This window comes from Gallinula chloropus, assembly GCF_964237585.1.
Source record: "Gallinula chloropus genome assembly, chromosome: 24".
Classification (NCBI taxonomy): domain Eukaryota; kingdom Metazoa; phylum Chordata; class Aves; order Gruiformes; family Rallidae; genus Gallinula; species Gallinula chloropus.
In genome coordinates, this window is record NC_140109.1 from 3486767 (window position 1) to 3504848 (window position 18082).

The 18082-nt window shown below is 53.7% G+C and overlaps 2 protein-coding genes across 2 annotated transcripts; both read left to right on the top strand.

Moving 5' to 3' along the window:
- Positions 1 to 1151: 1151 nt before the first annotated feature.
- On the top strand, positions 1152 to 7819 carry MPZL3 (myelin protein zero like 3; the record flags this gene model as incomplete). Its single annotated transcript, XM_084275034.1, has 6 exons — positions 1152 to 1218; positions 2807 to 2973; positions 3908 to 4118; positions 4749 to 4914; positions 5753 to 5816; positions 7793 to 7819. The coding sequence occupies 6 exons, from the start codon at positions 1152 to 1154 to the stop codon at positions 7817 to 7819; spliced, it is 702 nt and encodes a 233-aa protein (XP_084131160.1).
- A 4683-nt stretch (positions 7820 to 12502) lies between these two features.
- Positions 12503 to 16872, top strand: JAML (junction adhesion molecule like). The gene is made up of 7 exons (XM_084274923.1): positions 12503 to 12694; positions 14053 to 14213; positions 14587 to 14812; positions 14964 to 15090; positions 15429 to 15474; positions 16000 to 16095; positions 16313 to 16872. The coding sequence occupies exons 1-7, from the start codon at positions 12652 to 12654 to the stop codon at positions 16472 to 16474; spliced, it is 861 nt and encodes a 286-aa protein (XP_084131049.1). The 5' UTR covers positions 12503 to 12651; the 3' UTR covers positions 16475 to 16872.
- The last annotated feature ends 1210 nt before the right edge of the window (positions 16873 to 18082 follow it).

Below are 18082 nucleotides of genomic sequence, written 5' to 3' on the forward strand. Positions count from 1 at the left end.
ATTAAGGCAAACAAGCTCAACATGAACCAGCAATGCTGGCAGACCAGAAAGCCAACTAGGTCCTGGGATGCATGCCCAGCAGTGTGATTCATAGGTTGAGGGGGGAATCTGGCCCTTTGCTCTGCCCTGGGGGGAGACCCCTCTGAAGTTCTGTGTCCAGCTCAGGGGTCCTCAAGACAAGAAGGACATGGAGCTGTTGGAGCAAGTACAGAGGAGGCCACAGAGATGATCCAAGGGCTGAAGCCCCTCTCCTCTGGAGCCAGGCTGAGAGCTGGGCTGGCTCAGTCTGGAGAAGAAGAGGCTGTGGGGAGACCTCCGAGCCCCTTCCAGTCCCATGAGGGGCTCCAGGAAAGCTTGGCAGGGACAAGGTCAGAAAGGAACAGGCCAAAGGGAATGGCCTTCAGCTGCAGGAGGGGAAACTTAGATTAGATAGTAGGAAGAAATCCTTCCCTCTGAGGGTGGTGGAGCCTTGGCACAGGCTGTGACAGGAAGCTGGGGCTGCCCCTGGATCCCTGTCAGGGTTCGAGGCCAGGTTGGATGGGGCTTTGGGCACCCTGGGCTGGGGAAGGGAGTCCCTGCCCATGGCAGAGCGGGGGACTGGGGGTGCTCTGGGGTCCCTTCCAACCCAACCTGTGATTCCATGAAGCAAAGCCCCAGGTCACGGCAGGCACAGAGCCGTGAGGGCGTTGGGCCAGCACCATATCAAAACACCAGCCCAAGGAGTGTATCTTTATGCCTTTACGACGCTACCTGTGATGTGCTGGGGCGCGTTATCTCTCTGTGCGTTTCCTTTCCAATCGGGTCTCATAAATAAACACGCGGCGGGGAGCCCGCGCCTGCTGTAGTAGCGCCGAGCGGCAGTCGCGCCGTCCCGCTGCCCGCCGGCACCTCCAACGAGCGGCGTCCGGCCTCGACAGGCACCGGCCAACCCAGAAACGAGCCGCCCGGGCTGGGGAGGGAGGGAACGGGCCCCGGTACTGAGGGCCGGGCGGCTCCTGCTCCGGAGCGAGGAGCTCGTCCCGCCGGGGCCGCCCAGGGGCGAGGTGAGTCGTCGCCCTGGCGATACGGCCCGGCCATCTTGGGGCTGCCCCCGCCCTCACCTGCGCTGCCCGCAGGTGAGCCGCCATGTTGCGGCCCTGAGCGGAGCCGGGATGCGGTGCGGAGAGGCGGCGGAGGGTGGCCCCTTCCTTCTTCTGCGGGGGGTCCTGCTTCTGCTCGGTAACGGGGGCGCGCCGGGGCTTCCCTCTTACGGGGGGCGGTGGGGAGCGGCGGGGTTGGACGGGACCGGCCCGGCCCTGCGCGGCGTGGCGGGGCTGGGAGTCCCGCACGGGAGCCGGGCTGGGAGCGCCGGGGAGGCGGCTGCGGGGAGGCGGCGGCCGGCCCCGGCAGCGAGGACGTTCCGCGGGGAGGTGCCGGTGCTCGCAGGGTTCTGAAGGGTTCCGGAGCGGGGTGCGGACGGCTCCGCAGCCCCGGCTTCGCTGCGCGGTGCCCGCGGCGAGCACGCTGCGCGGAGCGGGTCTGTGCGGGGGAAGGAAGGGCGGGTGGGGAGCTGCGGGGGACGGAAGGGCGTCCAGCGGGGCCCCGCAGCCCGCACTGGGGCTGCGGGTTCCCGTCCCGCCGCCGCCGGGAACTGGCAGCGGGGGATCTGTGCCTGCTCCTTCCGCCGCCGAGCCAGCCCTGTGTGCCCAGCGCCTCTGTAAAGACTCGGTAAGCCGGGCTCCGGAGGCTTGCGAAGGGCAGGATGCGAGTGGCCTGGCCGCCGGGCAGGCTGACTGCGTGATCCAGGTGATCTTCCCCCTCTCCTCTGCCCTGGTCAGGCCCCACCTGGAGTGTTGTGTCCAGTTCTGGGCTCCTTGGTATAAAAAGGACAGGGATCTCCTGGAGAGAGTCCAAAGAAGGGCCATGAAGATGATTAGGGGCCTGGAACATCTCCCCTATGAGGATAGGCTGAGTAAGTTGTGACTCTTCAGCCTTGAGAAGACTAAGGGGGGACCTAATTAAAGTTTATAATTATCTTAAGCAGGGGATGGAGAGGGAATCAGCCAGCCCCTTTTCAGTGGTCTGTGGGGATAAGACAAGGGGCAATGGCTGCAAGTTGGAGCACAGGAAGTTCTGCACAAACATGCAGAAGAACATTTTCACCGTGAGGGTGCCAGAGCCCTGGGACAGGCTGCCCCGGGAGGTGGTGGAGTCTCCATCTCTGGCGATATTCAAGACCCGTCTGGATGCCTATCTGAGTGATATTTCCTAGGGAGCTGCTTTGGCAGGGGGGTTGGACCCGATGATCTCTTGAGGTCCCTTCCAACCCCTACAATTCTATGATTCTATGATCCCTGCCCGCCGCATCGCAGCAGGGGAAGGGAGGCAGAAGCTGCTGCACCGGCTGAAAACGAGAAGTAAAGAGACGTTGGTGCCGCTGCGGAGCGGCGGGCTGGCTCCCCCGCTTTGGGGCAAGACACAGGGCTAGGGCTGCCTTGAAGTTATCTGCAGCTGGCGTTGTGCAACGTGTGGGAGAGCCGGCAGATTTGTTTTCTCAGCTCTTTATCTCCTCGCTTCAGTGTCTGTAACCCCCTTGCTGGTATTTTCAAGAGAAATTCTTTATCTGGGGCGAGTTCCAACCCCGCAGAGAACAGCTGGGGGAAGCTGCCTGTTCCCCTTTGCATTGCAGGATCAGAGAGGGAGCTGTGATTTGGTCTTTGGACCGCAGTTGGCCTGGGTGTGCATCGATACCTTTGAAACACCATCACTCCCACGCCTCGCAGATAATGAGAAACCTGTTCTTGGTCTGTTGTGCTTGTCCCACCAGGTGCCTGGGACACTCTTTCCCTGGAAATTAAAGCCAGTCCGAAAGTACAGGGTTTCATTGGTGAGCAAGTATTGCTGAAATGCTACTTCAAATCCAGTTCTCCCATCACCGAGAGCCTGACGGTAGACTGGACCTACCGGCCCCTCACAGGGGGTCAGATGGAGACAGTAAGTGGAACAGGGAGCCTTTTCTTACTGGGGACTGACTGAAAATCTGATGGGGTGTTTTCTGTTGACTGTGCTGCTTCGTCACTTTGGGGTTTGGGGGTCTCATTGTCACCTCCTTTCCCATTGCTTTAGTGTTCTTTGGGCAAAAAAGTATCCCATGTAAATGCATCACAGCATAACAGTGAGATGATGTAGGCAAACTTTGGGTTTTGACCCAAGTGTGCTGTAGCTATGTATAGAACAACTGTAAAGCATGTGATTGATACAGCTCTCTTGAAGGCAGCTAGCTGTACCCTCGTAGTTCTGTCAGGCAGTCTGCTGCTGAGATATCTTGGAGTGGCAAGAACATGTGTGCAGTGACAGTCTGAAGACAGTGACGATGACAGACTTGAAAGTTTAGGGCCTGCTACTTGCTGTTTTGTTGGCAGCATTTTGAAATGTAAGCACAAATACATCTACATCTGAAAGCTCCCTGAAAATCTCATTCAAGGTGGAAAGAGAAAACACCCATCTTCAGAGATTGTCAGTGACTTCTACTGCCTGAAGAGTTTGAACTCTTAGGAGCAGCCTTGTGTTTGGAACAAAAGGGTGCTGCGTGTATGAAGTGAGATATGCTCCCTGCTGCTAGGACAGCAAGTGCAAGAAGCCAAGCCTTGCATGAGATAAGAAGGCTGCTCTGCTTCTCAGCTCAAGATCTGCAGAGGGACACAAGTTGGTCAGAGTGGTGATGCCAGTATCCAGGAGCTGGGGCTGGTAGATAAGTGTTTGCAATCTGATGAAATGGGACTGGCATGCAGTTATCAAAGAGGAACTTGATAGGGTCTCCTTTGTAACAAGTAGTCTTTCTGACTTCCTAATGTGTGTTCCTTTATGTTTACTGTCCAAAAAGTAGTTTGCTTTTCTCAGATGAGTGTTTGTCTTTGCTTCCTCCTAGATTTTTCACTATCAATCTGTTCCATACGTAACAACGGTGGGAAAGTTCAAAGACAGGATCTCCTGGGTTGGGAATGTTGCCAAGGGTGATGCTTCCATTGCTATCCAAAGCTCAGTGATGAGTGACAATGGGACATTCATCTGCAGTGTCAAGAACCCTCCGGATGTGTACCACAACATTCCCCAGACAGTGCTGATGGTGACAGAGAGGGGTAAGCCTGCATTTCAGCAGCATGGCCTCCTCTGGGTGGTACACTGTGGCTTTGTCAGGATCTTGGAAGTGCAAGTATTGCATGTGAAAGGAGAGCTCTGGGCTTCCATGCTCCACCCTTTCTGAGCTTAAGCACCTTGAAAAGTTGAGCTTATTTGGGGCAGAAAGGGACAGAGGAAGCTGTGGTAATAACAGTAATCAGAAGCGTGCATGCATTTGTTTGGCAGCTCTGGTCTCGATGTATTTCAGCAGGAGAACAAGTTAAACATTTAGGAACTGCTGGTCTAAAAATAAGTGTCACATCCCCAAGGCAGATTCTCAGTAATGCTGAGTTTCCTCATCTACCCTGCATGTGAGACCTGCACCAAACCTGCAGCTTAGACATGCTGGGAGAACTATGTCATGGCCTGCCATCCTTGGTAGATTTTTGCATATAAAGCACCCCACAGTGTTGGTGATGTGCTGGGAATCATGCAGGTTCAATGACAAGCTGGTTCAGATCTGCCAGCTCTTCTCTTTACATCCAGGGGCTAGCAGCCCTTATCCTGGATGAACGTTTCCCGTTGCAGTGATTTAGGCAAGCAGTGTTTTGCTACTCATACAGCTGGGCTGCTCTTTGTCTTTCCTGCAGGCCTTTCCTTCCAGCTGACTTCCCCAGTGCTGCTGTCCATTGCAGTATTCCTCCCTTCCATCGTTGTGCTGGTTCTGCTGTTGGTAAGGATGGGAAGAAAATTCAGAGTGCAACAGGAGAAAAATAAACCTGGCTACAAGAAATCCTCCATCGAAGTGTCTGATGAGTAAGTTCTGGCTCCAACTTAAATTAAACCTGTATTTCAGCCTGTTGCTATGGGCCCAAGGACAGTTTCTCCACTGTCCTTCATTCCATAGCTCTCAGCATCTGCAGTTCAGGCACTGAAGTCTGTGTCTCCATAAGCATAATTTAGCCAGCGGTCTGAAATCTTTGGAAAATCCCCATGTTGGGGCAGAACCACAGTGCTGTACATCCCCTTTTTCTGCCATCTGTGCAAGACCACAGAACTGCAGCATTTTAGGTTTCAGCAGACCTTCACTTCTGCAATCACACGTGTTTCAGCCTAAATCAGCAAGATGTTTTGCTTTCATGGGCTTTGCGTGTTGTGTGCTACTATGACGTATTCCTAACACCACCACAGACAGAGTGATGCTAACTGGTTTCCCTGGGATGGCCTGAGCAGCCATGCCAGGTACTGACTGAGCCTTGGAGACTAAATTCCCTTCTGCACCAAGGAGGACTCTGTTCCTGGAAGGTTCAGGAGTGAGAACAGCAAGGTAACACTGGAGCTGTGCCTGGCCACGCAGTGAACTCTGTACTACACTTTCTGGCAAGAACAGGGTTTTAATGCAGTGTTCTGACAAGTAAAGTAAGTTCTGCCAGGCAAACAGCAGCTCTTCTTGTATTCTTCATGGCAGCCATCGGCCTTCACAATAAGGGATGTGACATTCCTCCTCCTTCTTGGTCTTGCTGCGTGGGGTTCTGACCATCAGGATGGAAAACCTTCGATTCCATATGGTAGAATTAGAATTCACAGCCTTGCAGGAGATACTAGTACCTGTGTTGGGAGAAAAATCCAATCTAATCCCTTGCTTTTTCTGCAGGCCTGAACATACTGAGACAGACAGCTGCTGGGGGAAGCTCAGGGACTGGTGCATGAACTGTGCGGTAAGTGAAAGGTGACGTTTCAAAGTGGTTTTGTAAACTTTGATGCTCAGAGGAGGTGCAAGGAGCAGCAGGCAGAGCTTGGCCTAACACCTCTGCATGTCAAAGAAGTGTCCTGAATGGCTGGGTTTACACTCCTTGGTGTTTTCCACATGGGCTACAGGGGGTGAGAAGGGCTGGGCCTACTGCATGGCTAGCAGAGGAGCGCAATGTTGCCTTGGAATGCACCAAAGTGATTTCTCCTTTGCCCTTAGTGAAATCAAAGCAGATATTTTGAGATGGAAATTCAAAATTCTCTGTGCTAGCTATTGTGCTGTGTGGTTTCTTAGCCTCTGCAGAGCCATTTTGGAGTTGGGACAGTGCTATGGTGAGGAATGGAGGCAGCCATTCCCTCAGTCCCCTCTGCCTCACTCCAAGACGGTAGCGTGCAGCCTTGTCTCCTTTTTTTGGAGGTCTTCCCACTTCCACTCTTCTCATCACCACATAATCCCGCTCAGCTCCTGTGGTCTGTTTTCTTTTGTCTCATGAAGTGGTGGTTGTCTCCTGACTCTGCTTGTTCTCTCGCTGCCGTATCAGCAAGGCCCTGTTCTGCAGCCGTGTTACACTGGAGCTGCTGAGCATTCTGGCTCCCTGCTCTACTTGTTTTGTAAAATGCCCCTCAGTTTAGCATCCTGGCATTAGCAGCCACAGCCATAAGTGTGGCACATTCCAGAGTAAGATCACTAATATGGCTAATTTGAGTGTGTTTTCCTTTTTCTCCCGACATCCTACAGAGTGAGCTTACCTCAGACACACCTTTACGTCTTTGATGGGTGCTCAGGAAGTAGTTAAGAAGGATTTAACTATGTGTTGCTTCCCTCACTGTTCTAATGCCCATGATTTAAAATGTGCTAAGTGCCTGAGCCTCCAGACAGGTGTGTGCTGATGGTTTCCAGGCTTTATTAGATATGGAATGAAAACCGAGCCATTACGTGAGTTATGTAAGAAATAGCTACAATTGTCCATAAAACGCAGCAGGATGGGGGGAGGAGGGGGAGGGAAGGTTTGGAGAGGTGCAGGAAGTAGAAAATACTTTGTGTGAAAGGCAGAGTTGCCAGGGGAGCTGGTAAGGCTGGTTCAAGTGATGTGCTGGGGAGCAGGGAGGCACCGTTGCTGTACTGCTACTGGAGAGATGTGAAAGGGTGGGAGCCCAGACTTGGTGAGAAAAATGCTGCCAGGCAGTTGGAGCTTTTAAAAATTGCAAAAAACCCTTCTTATCTTTTGAGAGAAGTCAAATTTGAATGCTATAATCCTGCTCCTTTTCTAGTGATTGTTCTGTCATAGGCTTGATACTTACCAAGTCCCTGAGCATCCCGTCTCACTCGCTTTACTGATTCTATGTTACATTCTGTAACATCCTTTTCATTACTTCGCAACTTTAACTATTTGGTAATATGCTAACTCAGTGAATATCTGGCTGAAAAGTTAGTGAGGTTTCCCTTAGAGAGCTTTTAATTTGCTCTCAAGCTGAGAGCTCTCAAGTGAAGAGCTGCAGAGCTGGATTTTGGGGTCACCATCACATGCTCATTGTGGTTAAAACAATAGACGATGGGGATCTCAAAGTATGTGGGTTGCCTCTAGCTGAGAAACAGCTTGGTGCTGCTTTGGACCTCCTTTGTAGAGCCTGCTGGTGTGCCTTAAGATGATGGTTGTCTGCACTTGATGGTTCTGCTTTTGCTTGAGGTTTAGCCACTACTTCTCCTGAAACACATCTCACGTGTGCTTTGTACGGCAGCAATTCTCCTCTGATGATAAGGCTGTGAGAAGTCAAGCTGTGAGTTCTTGCACGTGTCCTGTGGCTTACTGAAGCACAGCAGCATTTTGGAAAGCATTTCAACCCTTGTCAGGAGCCTGGCAGACTCAAAATTGGTGTTGAATGAATAACTTGGTCCATGCCTTCAGACATAGTCTCAATTTCTTTTTCCATACTCCTTGTTTAGGACACGGATGAGGAAGACCCATACTGATCAAAGAGCCAAGCTATGGATACAGAACAAAGCTACAGCACATGATGGCTGGAGAGATGGGAACAAAGGCTGCTGGACAACCCCTGCCAATGGAAGGACCTGCTCTGATCTCAGTGGATTGGAAGAATAATGCCAATGGGATAGTGCATTTTTATTTAAGCACAAAATAATGAATTTTTAAATCTTTCTAACTTATTTTTTTGGGGGACACACACACACACACACACATGACACGACCTCTCTCAACTTCAGTTCTCCAGTGCCTCCAGAAACCTCAGTGCCTACGACTATACAGCCTGTTTCCAGCTGGCAGCCTGGTGATACATGTTTCTTAGTTTACTCACAAATTTGTTTCATTTATTCCCTTGAATTGGAATTGCTTGAAACACAGGCTACTCCAGAGGGACGTCAGTCAGCTCTCTAAGGTGATCAACAGTGGGCATTGGTAACATTTTTCTCCTCCATTTTTATGGTCTTTTGGATTGTATTTGCTAAGGACTTAAACCAAAACTTGATTAAGTTGGTATATGGCATCTTTTGACTTGGAGCAATGAGAGCCTACTGCTCCTTAACTGTTTCTTGGTTTAATCTATCACTTCATTACAGGATCATCATTTTCTTCCTACTATTTTCTGGTTCTGTTTTTAAGCCAAGACCTGTGCAGCAGCATTACCTCACAATTGTTGAGTTTTCTCTTTCCTTTTATATTTTTTAATTATTTGTCCAACAGCTGCATCAGCAGACACGCCTCATCTACTTGTAGAAGAGAAGCACAATTCTTATAAAACTCATATTTTTCAATCAGAAATGCAAATGGGGACTCTGTGTCTGGAGAAACATGACCCCATCTACCTCAACCATTGACTCAAGCAGCATTAAAGGAATGTTCTGTGTTCAGAACAACACTCATGCTTATCCTGTCTTCTTCTAGGTCCCATTGTAGGGAAGCAGGTAACATGCACCAGTGCTGCCTGATCAGAAAGCATATTTTCTCTTTCACCAACCTTGTCCAGTAATGTGTGGCAGAGAGCAGTGAACTTCAGTCTGCCCAGTACCTAAACAGCTACTGGCTTCCTTTCTGCATGTGGCCTTGGTCAAATAGTCTCCTTTTCCCTACGTGTTACGAGTTTACTGTTGACTTTGATGTGCCATAACCAATAAATTGCTTTGTGTCATTCTGGGCTGTGGGGTTCTTTCTTTGGTTAAATGTAGCTGAGCTCGTAAAAGTGCCACCCTGAGCTCTTGCTTGGCTATAGGAGTTGTGATATGGAGATGGGTAAGGTGTAACTCAAAAGGGAGCAGGTACCAAGTCCCCTCTAACTGCCTGTGATAGCTGCCAGTGACAGGTATCTTGAAGTTCCTGACTGCACAGCAGGGTAGTTGTAGCTCTGTGTCTCTAGATAAAGGAATCTATTTTTCCCTCATCTACCATTAAGTAATATTTAAAAAGCTTTCACTTCCTGATGAAACCATGTCTCTTCCCACCAAGACTTTTCCAAAGAAAGGATAGTGTGCAGTCTTTGTTCCTCTTCTAGCGATAATTCATAGCTCAAGTTCCTCACAGAAATGAAGGACTTGTGTTTTCTAGAGAACTTTTGCCTTCAGCTGTGACTCCTTCACAAGATCCTGTGCAAATCTGCCCGGTGCAAAGCTAAATGAGCACCTTGGAGCAAGTACACTTTGGATTGTGAATGATGTCAAGTGTGAAGATGTAACTTTCTCTTCCTATACTCATATGGAAATTGTGTCATGAAACAGCTGTTGCTGTGGTAGAGAACAGTGATTGCTGTCGTGTTCCAGTGGAAGAGGAAGGATGAAAATACACTTTCCAAGTGACTGAGGGCTGCCAACTTCATACCTTGTCTGCGCCTCAGAAGGGAGCAGCTGGCTGCGCTGTGAGGAGCATGTTCCTAGTGGCCCTTCTGCCCATCAGATGCCTGCTGACTTGTGGCCACTGATATCAGAAAGGCTCTGAAAAGCTATGCTGAGCTGCTTGCTGCTGCTGCCTTATCAGGACCAGACCCAGCCTGTGGGAGCAGTGGTTCTTTGGCCAGCTCTGATAGCCAAAAGCACACCAGGAGGAAGCATGGACTGCAAACGGGTCGCTTGCCAGGAGTCTCTCTGTTCTTGACTTCTCACATTATCCTTTATTAGATCAGTCTGCTGAGACAGAAGACCTGGGACAGAACCACATCTAGTACCTGTGAAGTGTCATCTTCTGAAGCTGCATACCCATCGTCAGCTCTGGAGCACGGGCTGCTACAGCTCCTCTTGCTTCTCCATAGCAATCCTTTTTGCACTCTGATTTGTCAGTACCTCAGGCTCCCACTTTAACTGTTTTTTTCAAGTTCAAACGTTCAACCTCAAGGCAATTGATTCTTTCAGATCCTCCAGTCGCAGAAGAACCCTTTGTGCAATACATTGACTGCCCCAAGCCACACTAGGTGAGTATTTTTTGCCATATTTACTGGGGTTTTTTTCCTGAAAAGAGACCCAGGGAGACAGAGAGGTGCTGAGGATTCTGATTCCATGCGCAAAAGCAGGGAAACATGAAGGCAAGGATGGTGTCTGTGTATTTTGTTTCCCAATCTGTTCAGCAGAGGCAGTGCTCCTGTGGAAGGGTTTGGGTACGTCAGCACGAACAGCCTGGGTGAGTGGGTGCTGCCTTCAGCTGATGCATGCACCCATACCCACTGGCTGCTGCACATTGCAGAGGGAGACCCTGCAGAAAAATATGTGTTTCCAAGCAGGGCTAGAATTTCTGGTGAGAAATAGGGTGGTAAGCCCAGGGAGGATCTGATGGCCTCAGTAACTCAGCGACAGAGAGCTTGTGAAGTTCGGAGTGTAGATATCAGTGTGCTGAGGACACAGGGGTTTTTTAAGCTGGCTTCTATTTTGGGTCCTGCATAAGGGTGGTCTGAGGAAAGTGTTGCTCTGCCCGAGTCCTACAGCTTTTCGTGGTGTAGCTCAGAAGTAGGCTGCTTTGGTCTGCACCACTGAGGTGTGCTGCACCAGCTGAGCGCTTCAGAGCTGAGCGTGAGTTCGAGCCGCCTTTGTAGGTCGTGCGTGCACAAGCCTGGGCTGCACAGCAAACTGTGTCATGGCAGAGCCCCAGACAATGCAGCCAAACCACACGGCTCTCCCTTCCACCTTCAACAAACCCACACTCCCCCCCACCCCACCCCACCTCCCCCCAGCACGGCTCATGTTTTCTGAAGGGCAAGTTTAGGAAAATTCCAGAAGGCTTTTTGCCACTTCTCTCTTTTTGCTGGTTTTTTTGGGGATTTTGGTGGAAAGGGGAGGGTGATGAGGGGCAGAGGTGGTTTTGCATTGTTGACTGCAGGCAAGAACACTGTGTGCTGACTGGAAAGCTCTGGGGACTGTTTCTTGGCCTGGAACAGACCTGTTGGCGCCCCAGCAGCTAGTTCTGCGCCTGTCATCCCTGTTTGGGCCTGTTTCAGGGTGTTTCTGAGCTTCCTTCACTGAGAAAAAAATCCATTTAGCAAGAAAAAGGAATTAGCAAACGTGTCTCATCATGTAAAGAGAGACAGAGGCTTTCTTAGAGGAAGAGCAATGGGGTGGAGGCCTTCCCCACGCCCTGCCCGTGCTCTGTGGAGCGTACATAGGAGATCCTTCTGTGTGCACCGAGCTGCCACGTCCCCTCTCACCTCATTGCTGCCCTTTGTATGCAGCATTATTGTCCCTTTGGTTCTGCATGGGCTGCCAAGGGTGTCGGCACTGCCCTGGGAAACTTGGTATCCCAAAACCAGGGATCTGTCGCTGTGGCTTCCTGCCCTGCTGCACCGAAAGGAACTGAGCAATAGGAGTAGTGGCAGATGTTTACCTTGTGTATTTACTCTGACTCCTTTCATGGCTGGTTCTTGGGGAGAAACAATTTCAGGGACCTTTTTTCCTCTTGAGCCTTACTGAAGCTGGTCAGAGATCCCCTGCCTTGCACAGGGGAGGAGAAGTGAGAGAACCCAGAAAGATTTCAAGGTGATGCAGCTCTTGCTGTCTTTCTGCATCAAAAGTGCATACACTGGAAATACCTGTGCTGGTACCAGCAGCGTCAAATTCAACTGTAATATGCAGGTTCTACAAGCAGGAGGGATTCTCTCCAGAACTTTTTGCCCTGAAGTATGTTTACCTCTTCTGGAATGGGCACAGCTTCGAATCAGGGAGCAGACACAGCAAGCAGGGTACCGACTTGTGCCTTCCCATGATCCCTGTGTGAGCGCTGGCTGGGGTATTTCTGCTGTCCTTCCTCTGCCTGCAGAATGTCTGCAGTGTGTAGAGAGGAGATGTCGGCTTTGAGAGATGTGCAAGAGGTCAAACTGAAGACAAGTGACCAGATGTGGCACTGCCTTGAGCAGACCCTGAAGGGTTCCAGCGTGAAGCCTCACCCTGCGCAGCACCCTAGGGCAAGGGGATTGTTTCTAGAGTAGTGTTTTTAGGGCCAAACTTATCTCATCATATAGTAAAGTTAACATTGACGAACATCTCAGTTGAGATGCTAGAGACTTGACCCACAAGCCACAGGAAAGATGAATTGATCAGAGGAAAATGAAAAGGTGTGTCAGGCTGAGCCCTCCCCGCTTGCACTCTCTGTGCGGTCTCAAACCAAGGGGGCCTATCTGATATCTGCACTGCACTGGGGTGCAGTGCCTAACTTGAGAGGCTGAGCATCCAGACAGCAAAACTCCTGTCCCTCTCCAAAGGACTGGAGGAAGGCTTTTTCTGACCTTGGGGTTCAGTTCGGTTGCAAGTGGTCAGTGTCCTGCCCCAGGGATAACTGATATTTGTGTCACCTCTGCTGTTCTTTTTAGAGTAAGATGAAGGAGTTGCTGAGCCTGATTCTGGTGCTGTCTTGGCTGGGTAAGTTTTAAGTCATTCTGGTGGGTTTATTTACCTTGCCTGCTTTCCCCCCTGCCTTTGCTAAAAGACCCATGGGTTCCTCTCTTCCTGCCGTGAGAGGCCCTTGGGGTGCACGGAGCTGGGAGCGGGAAGTGGGCTCCCAGGTACTGGTACCTCCTGTGCTCCCTGGGTGCTGCATATTCCCTTCCTGCAGAGCTCAGGGATGCATATGCCTCAAACTGCAATGGCATCCCTGGATGGAGTCCTGTGTTTATTCTGCCAGGCTCCAAGGCTCCAAAAGAGGTAGGACTGCTTTGCCAAGTCTAAATACAGGGAAGGGTTTCCAAGGTATTGATTTTAGCTCTGCTTGAGGCAACTGGCTCCCTTGGTCTTCTCTGCTGGCAAATGTTTGTCATGTGCAGCTCCACAGCTGGTCAAGACCAGAGGAAACCTGTTTGGGAAGCTGCAGCATCCACTTGGGCATTTATTGTTTACAGCACATCAGACAAGTACCTGGTGCTTGGTGCTTGGCTGGGGCCCTCAGGGGCTTGTGGACAGAGCAAGAGGGGTGGCTAAGGCACCGGGAAAAGTTGGCCTGTCTGAGCAGCTCCCATGGAATCTACCTCACCTAGTCCTTGCCAAAGGAGTGTCAGAGCCCGGCTGGGTGCTGCCAGTGCAGGCTCTGGGGCACGCAGGGTTTCTCTTGATGAGCCCAGGGACATTTTCTGTCCCACTTGTTCCCCTTCCCTGCCACACACTTAAGCAGCCCGCTGTGTCAGCAGCTGTTTGGTCCTCTCTGTGCCAGCTCAGTGCTATTTGATGTTCCTCTTGTTTTGTTTCCCTGCTGTCCAGCTTCTCTAGAAACCTTAAGCAGTAGTTACCCAGCCAGACAGGTCCAAGCCCAGGTCAGGAGCCTGTGAGCAAGGCGTGAGGAAGCCAAATGGGCAGGTTATGAAAGAGGGACTGAAGTTCAGGTGAAGCAGTTGAATTGCCCCTGGCCCGGTGTAGATGAGAGCAACGCTGGTTCTCCCGGTCAGTGACTCACAGGAACAGCCCTGCAGGAGCCACAGCCTTTGGCTGAGAGACACAGAGGGCTGGGGTTGTGCTTCCCTACTTCCCTTCTGCGTCGCTTGTTCGGCAAGCACAGCAGCCCTTGGTCTGGCAGCTTGGAGGATGTGCTGCCCCGCATCCCCGGCACGCCAAAAGCAGGGGTCAGGGGGAGGCTTTGTCCTCACAGGGAGCAGGGCCTCCCTGCTGCGCTCTGGACTGGTCAGTGCCGTTAGCCCCAGGCTTATTTGGAGAGGAGATACCTATGGGGACTGGCAGGTTGCCTCTGCCCATCCTCCCTGGACTCATCCTGCTGTCCTTGTCCCTGTCAGGGCGATGCAGCGGGTCAACTGGCTGGGTGTTCACGGAGCCTCAGCTTCGAGCCAGCGCTGGGGACTCTGTCCTGCTGCAGTGCCTCTTCCTAGACCCGGTAGCCAAGGGCTGGATGATCTTCAAAGTGGACTGGCTGCATGTGGCAGGAGCGGGCATGCAGGTGGGTCATGGATGGGGAGGTTGGGTGGTGGGTAGGGCGAGGGGGCCGGTGGCAGGGGTGGGCGAGCGGGCACTGCTGCGGCTTGGGAGGCTGCAAGGAAGCCTGGACTGCAGGAGCAGGGAGGTTCCCCTGCGTGGCAGGGAGGCACCTCCACTGCTCCCCGGGGCCTGGCACGGCAGGGGAAGCACGGCAGTGGGTGCTGCATCCTGGGGCTTTCCAGGAGAGCGTGGGAGTGAGCTGGGCTCTCGCACGCAGCGAGCGCTCCGTGGGCAGAGAGACACGGCACATGTGAGGGCTCTGGGGCAGGGGAGGCAGGCAGGGAAGCACCCTTCAGCTGGGCTCCTTTCACCTCACGCTCTCTGTGCCCTGACAGGAGGAGATGGTGTTTTATTACTACAGCAACCGTAGCATCCCAGTGGGCCGTTTCAGGAACCGGGTACAGTGGCAAGGGGACATCCCGTCCTGGAAGGGCTCCATCCTGCTGCAGGACGTGCAGGTGAATGACAGCGGCATCTACGTGTGTGAGATCCGCCTGCACCAGCTCGGCAGCATCTTCAAGAACTACACGCTGCTGCACGTCAGCCCCGCAGAGCAGAGAGGTATGTGCCCTGGGACTGCTGCCCGCTCCCCTTGCCCTCTCTGGCCCCCTGCAGAGGGACTGCAGAGGCTCCTGGAGGCTCCTGGACCTGCCACTGTGGTTTATCTGGGGTTGCTGTGTGTACCATCCCCTGCCTCGGTGTCTCCCAGCAGGACAAGGAGCAGCACGCACCCAGGACTCTGCAGCAACAGGAGGCACTGTGTTTTGGCCGGTGACTGTAGGCTGTGCCTGTGTGGCCGTTGTGCTGGCTTTCCTGGCAGGACTTAGCCTGAGGAGGAGGTACTGACACTAGCTGTGGGCTCATGGGGCTAAGCAAAGCACTTCCCAGCTGCCTTCCTGCGCTCTTGTCCTTCCCAAGCAGCGCTACGGGAACCAGGGCATCACCATCCCGGGGTGTGCTGCTGCGGGAGCTGGGTGTGGACCCTGCAGCCCTCTACTGTCACGCTGCCCCAGCCTGTCCCCATTTTCTCCCAACCCTGCCGGGCTCTGGCCATGCCAGTGCCGGGGATGACCTGACTGTGGCCCGTGCAAAGGCGTCCCAGGAGAGGGAGGGCACGGGCGGGAGGGCTAGGCAGTGCTTCTTGCCAGAGGTGACACTGCCATTGCCTTCCCTCAAGGCCCCCAGCCACCACGGCCCTGGAGAAGACCACGAGCAAAGCAGAGGTGAGAGCTGCGGGAGCGTGTGCCTGCCCTGCCCACGGGAAGGGAAGAGAGGGAAGGGAGGTGGAGGAGGGGAGGGAGGGGGTGCAGAGGGCTGCAGGGCGGGTGCCCAGCACCCACGCCTGTGTGTGCTGGGCTGTGCCCCAGCACAGCCGGTTCCCCAGCCCGGGAGAGCAGCCTGCTCCTTGCTGTGCCACTGGTTGGCTTGCAGGAGTCGCTGTTGGAGTTAATGTTGCTGGGAGCCAAGAGGAAGGTAGGGTCCTGAGCCACAACCCACCCCTGAGGCTGCAGACAGAGTTATCCTCATGCAGGATGGTTGGTTTGTCATCACTTGCTAAGGCTGCATCTCCTCGGGACATGGAGGGATCGCTGATGTGGGGTGTATGGGCACAGGGCTGAGGGAGGGGATGTCACACTGGCCAAGAATGAGGTGCTGTCTTCTGGCCAGCTGTGACTGTGATGCTCAGTGCTAGCCCTCATGTGTCTGGGGACTGCTCATTTCCAAGTGTCCTGATCTCCCCCTTGTAGGAAGCACTTTACTCCTCGATCCCTGAGGCTGAGGTACCAAAGGCTGAACAGGATACAGGGAAGAAGAAGAGAGCCGAGGCGACCTACATCACCATGGTGAGGAGGCGAGTAGCTGCCCTGAGCTGTGGCAGGCATGGGCAGGGCATGCAGCTGTAGGGCTAGTGGGACCCACTACATCACTGCCCCCCTTATCAGGGTGACAGCATCCAGGGCTTGACCCACACCAGGCAGCGGTGCCCCTTGCCTCCTGCCCACTCCAGCCTGGCCCAGATACCTGCAGCAAGACTCACACCTTGTCCCTTGCTTCCTGCAGCATCCCTCTCACTTCCAGGAGAACGGCATCTACATGGAGCTGTCCAGGAGAGCAATCCCAGCAGAGTGGATGGCAGAGGCGAGGCAGGGCAGTGGGCAAGGCGAGGAGCCCTGCAGCAGACCAGAGGCAGCACTTCCCTGGGCTCCACAGAGGGAGAAATAGCCGTGCTGGGGGATGTAGGCCCCTCAGCCAGCAGGTGTATGCAAGGCAGCCCTGTTCCTTCGGGCATGCTGGCATTCTGCTGCTCTCAGCCTGTCCCAGAGGTGCTGCTTTCACTGAGTGCTCCGAGCTGGAGCCACTGCTGGGGCAGGTCCCACCCCAGCTGTCATCTGCCAAGGGACCAGGGGAGACATGTCTCTCTCTGGCTCTTGCCTCCTGGTCTCTGGGGGAAGCCACAGCCTACGTGCTCTAGCTTTGATCCTGGTCCATGCAGATCCAGGTCCCAGAGATGATAAATCTCCAAGGAGACCCTGGCAAGGAGAGAAAGGGAGAGATGGAGCAGGAGCCGCGCAGACGTGCCAGCGGTATCTTCTGAAGATAATAAAGCGCTGGGAGTCTTCTCTGTTCCTGGCTTCCTTTTACCTCCTGCTTAAGTGTGTGATGTCCAACCGTTCCAAAACCTGCCTGGCCCAGGGCCTGGGAGCCCGTGGCACCCACGTGCAGCCCCACACCCAGCACCTGCACCTGTCCCACTCGCTCCAGCAAAGGGGGAGTCCCTTTGGAGCAAGAAGGGGCCAGCCTGGGCTGGACTGAGCCCCCTTGCTGCCCTGGCTCTGCAGAGGATGGAGGTGAAGGGGGACAGATCCTAGGGACAGGAGTGTCCCCTGTGTCCCACCTCCACGTGCACCCTACACCTGGGACTCGCTGCCCTGGCTGGGAGGAATCCAGCCCCCGCTCCTGGGCCTCCCGGGGCAGCGTCCCAGGGCGCCGGCTCTTCTCCCCACACTATATATAGATGTTTGACACCTCCAGGTGCAGAGCCGGGAGCTGAGCTGCTGGGGACCACCTCCCACCCGGCTCTGCTCCATGGGAGACTGCAGCACAGGCTGCTCCGGGCTGCAGTCCTTGGTTTCACGTTGACACCCTACTCTCTTTTCCTGGAGGAAGGCGAATAACGGGATTGCAGGGGAACCGGCAACCGGAGCTGGGTTTTGGGGTGTCGGGGCAGGTCACGTACGACACCCACTGTCTGTGCAGGGTCATGGCACCCACTGCTGCAGAGCAGAGTGGGCTCTGCCTGCCCGGCACGGGTGGGAAACTGCTGTGCATGCAGTGAGGGTGTGGGCTGAGCAGGTTTCTCTGTGTTCCCCCTAGAAGTTCTCTAATGCTTTCTCTCCTGGCTGCCCCGTTTCCCCTCCTGAAGCTGGTCAGGTCACAGAGCACCTCTGCATCCCTCCTGCCTCCCCAGTCCCTCATCTCTTCCTCCACAGAGCTCTGGTGCGTGGAAACTGAGGCGGGCTCTGGCTCCAGGGCATCCTTCACCTTCATCCTCACTGATGCTGCCACAGCAAACCCCACTGACCTGCATCCTGGGACATGAGACCTAGGAGGCTGAGCAGCTGTTGTCTCTGGCTTTCTGGTCTCCGTGGGGTCACATGTTGTCTCCCTCCTGGATCCATCGGTGCAGCCTGAACCCCGGCTTTGAAGTCCATGGCCCAGAGGCTTCTGTGGCTGCTGGTGTGAGGGGGACCAAAGACCTTCTCCAGCCCTGTCACTACTGAGCAGAGGCTCCCCATCCCAAGGGCTGGATGATGAGAGGGCATTGCCTTG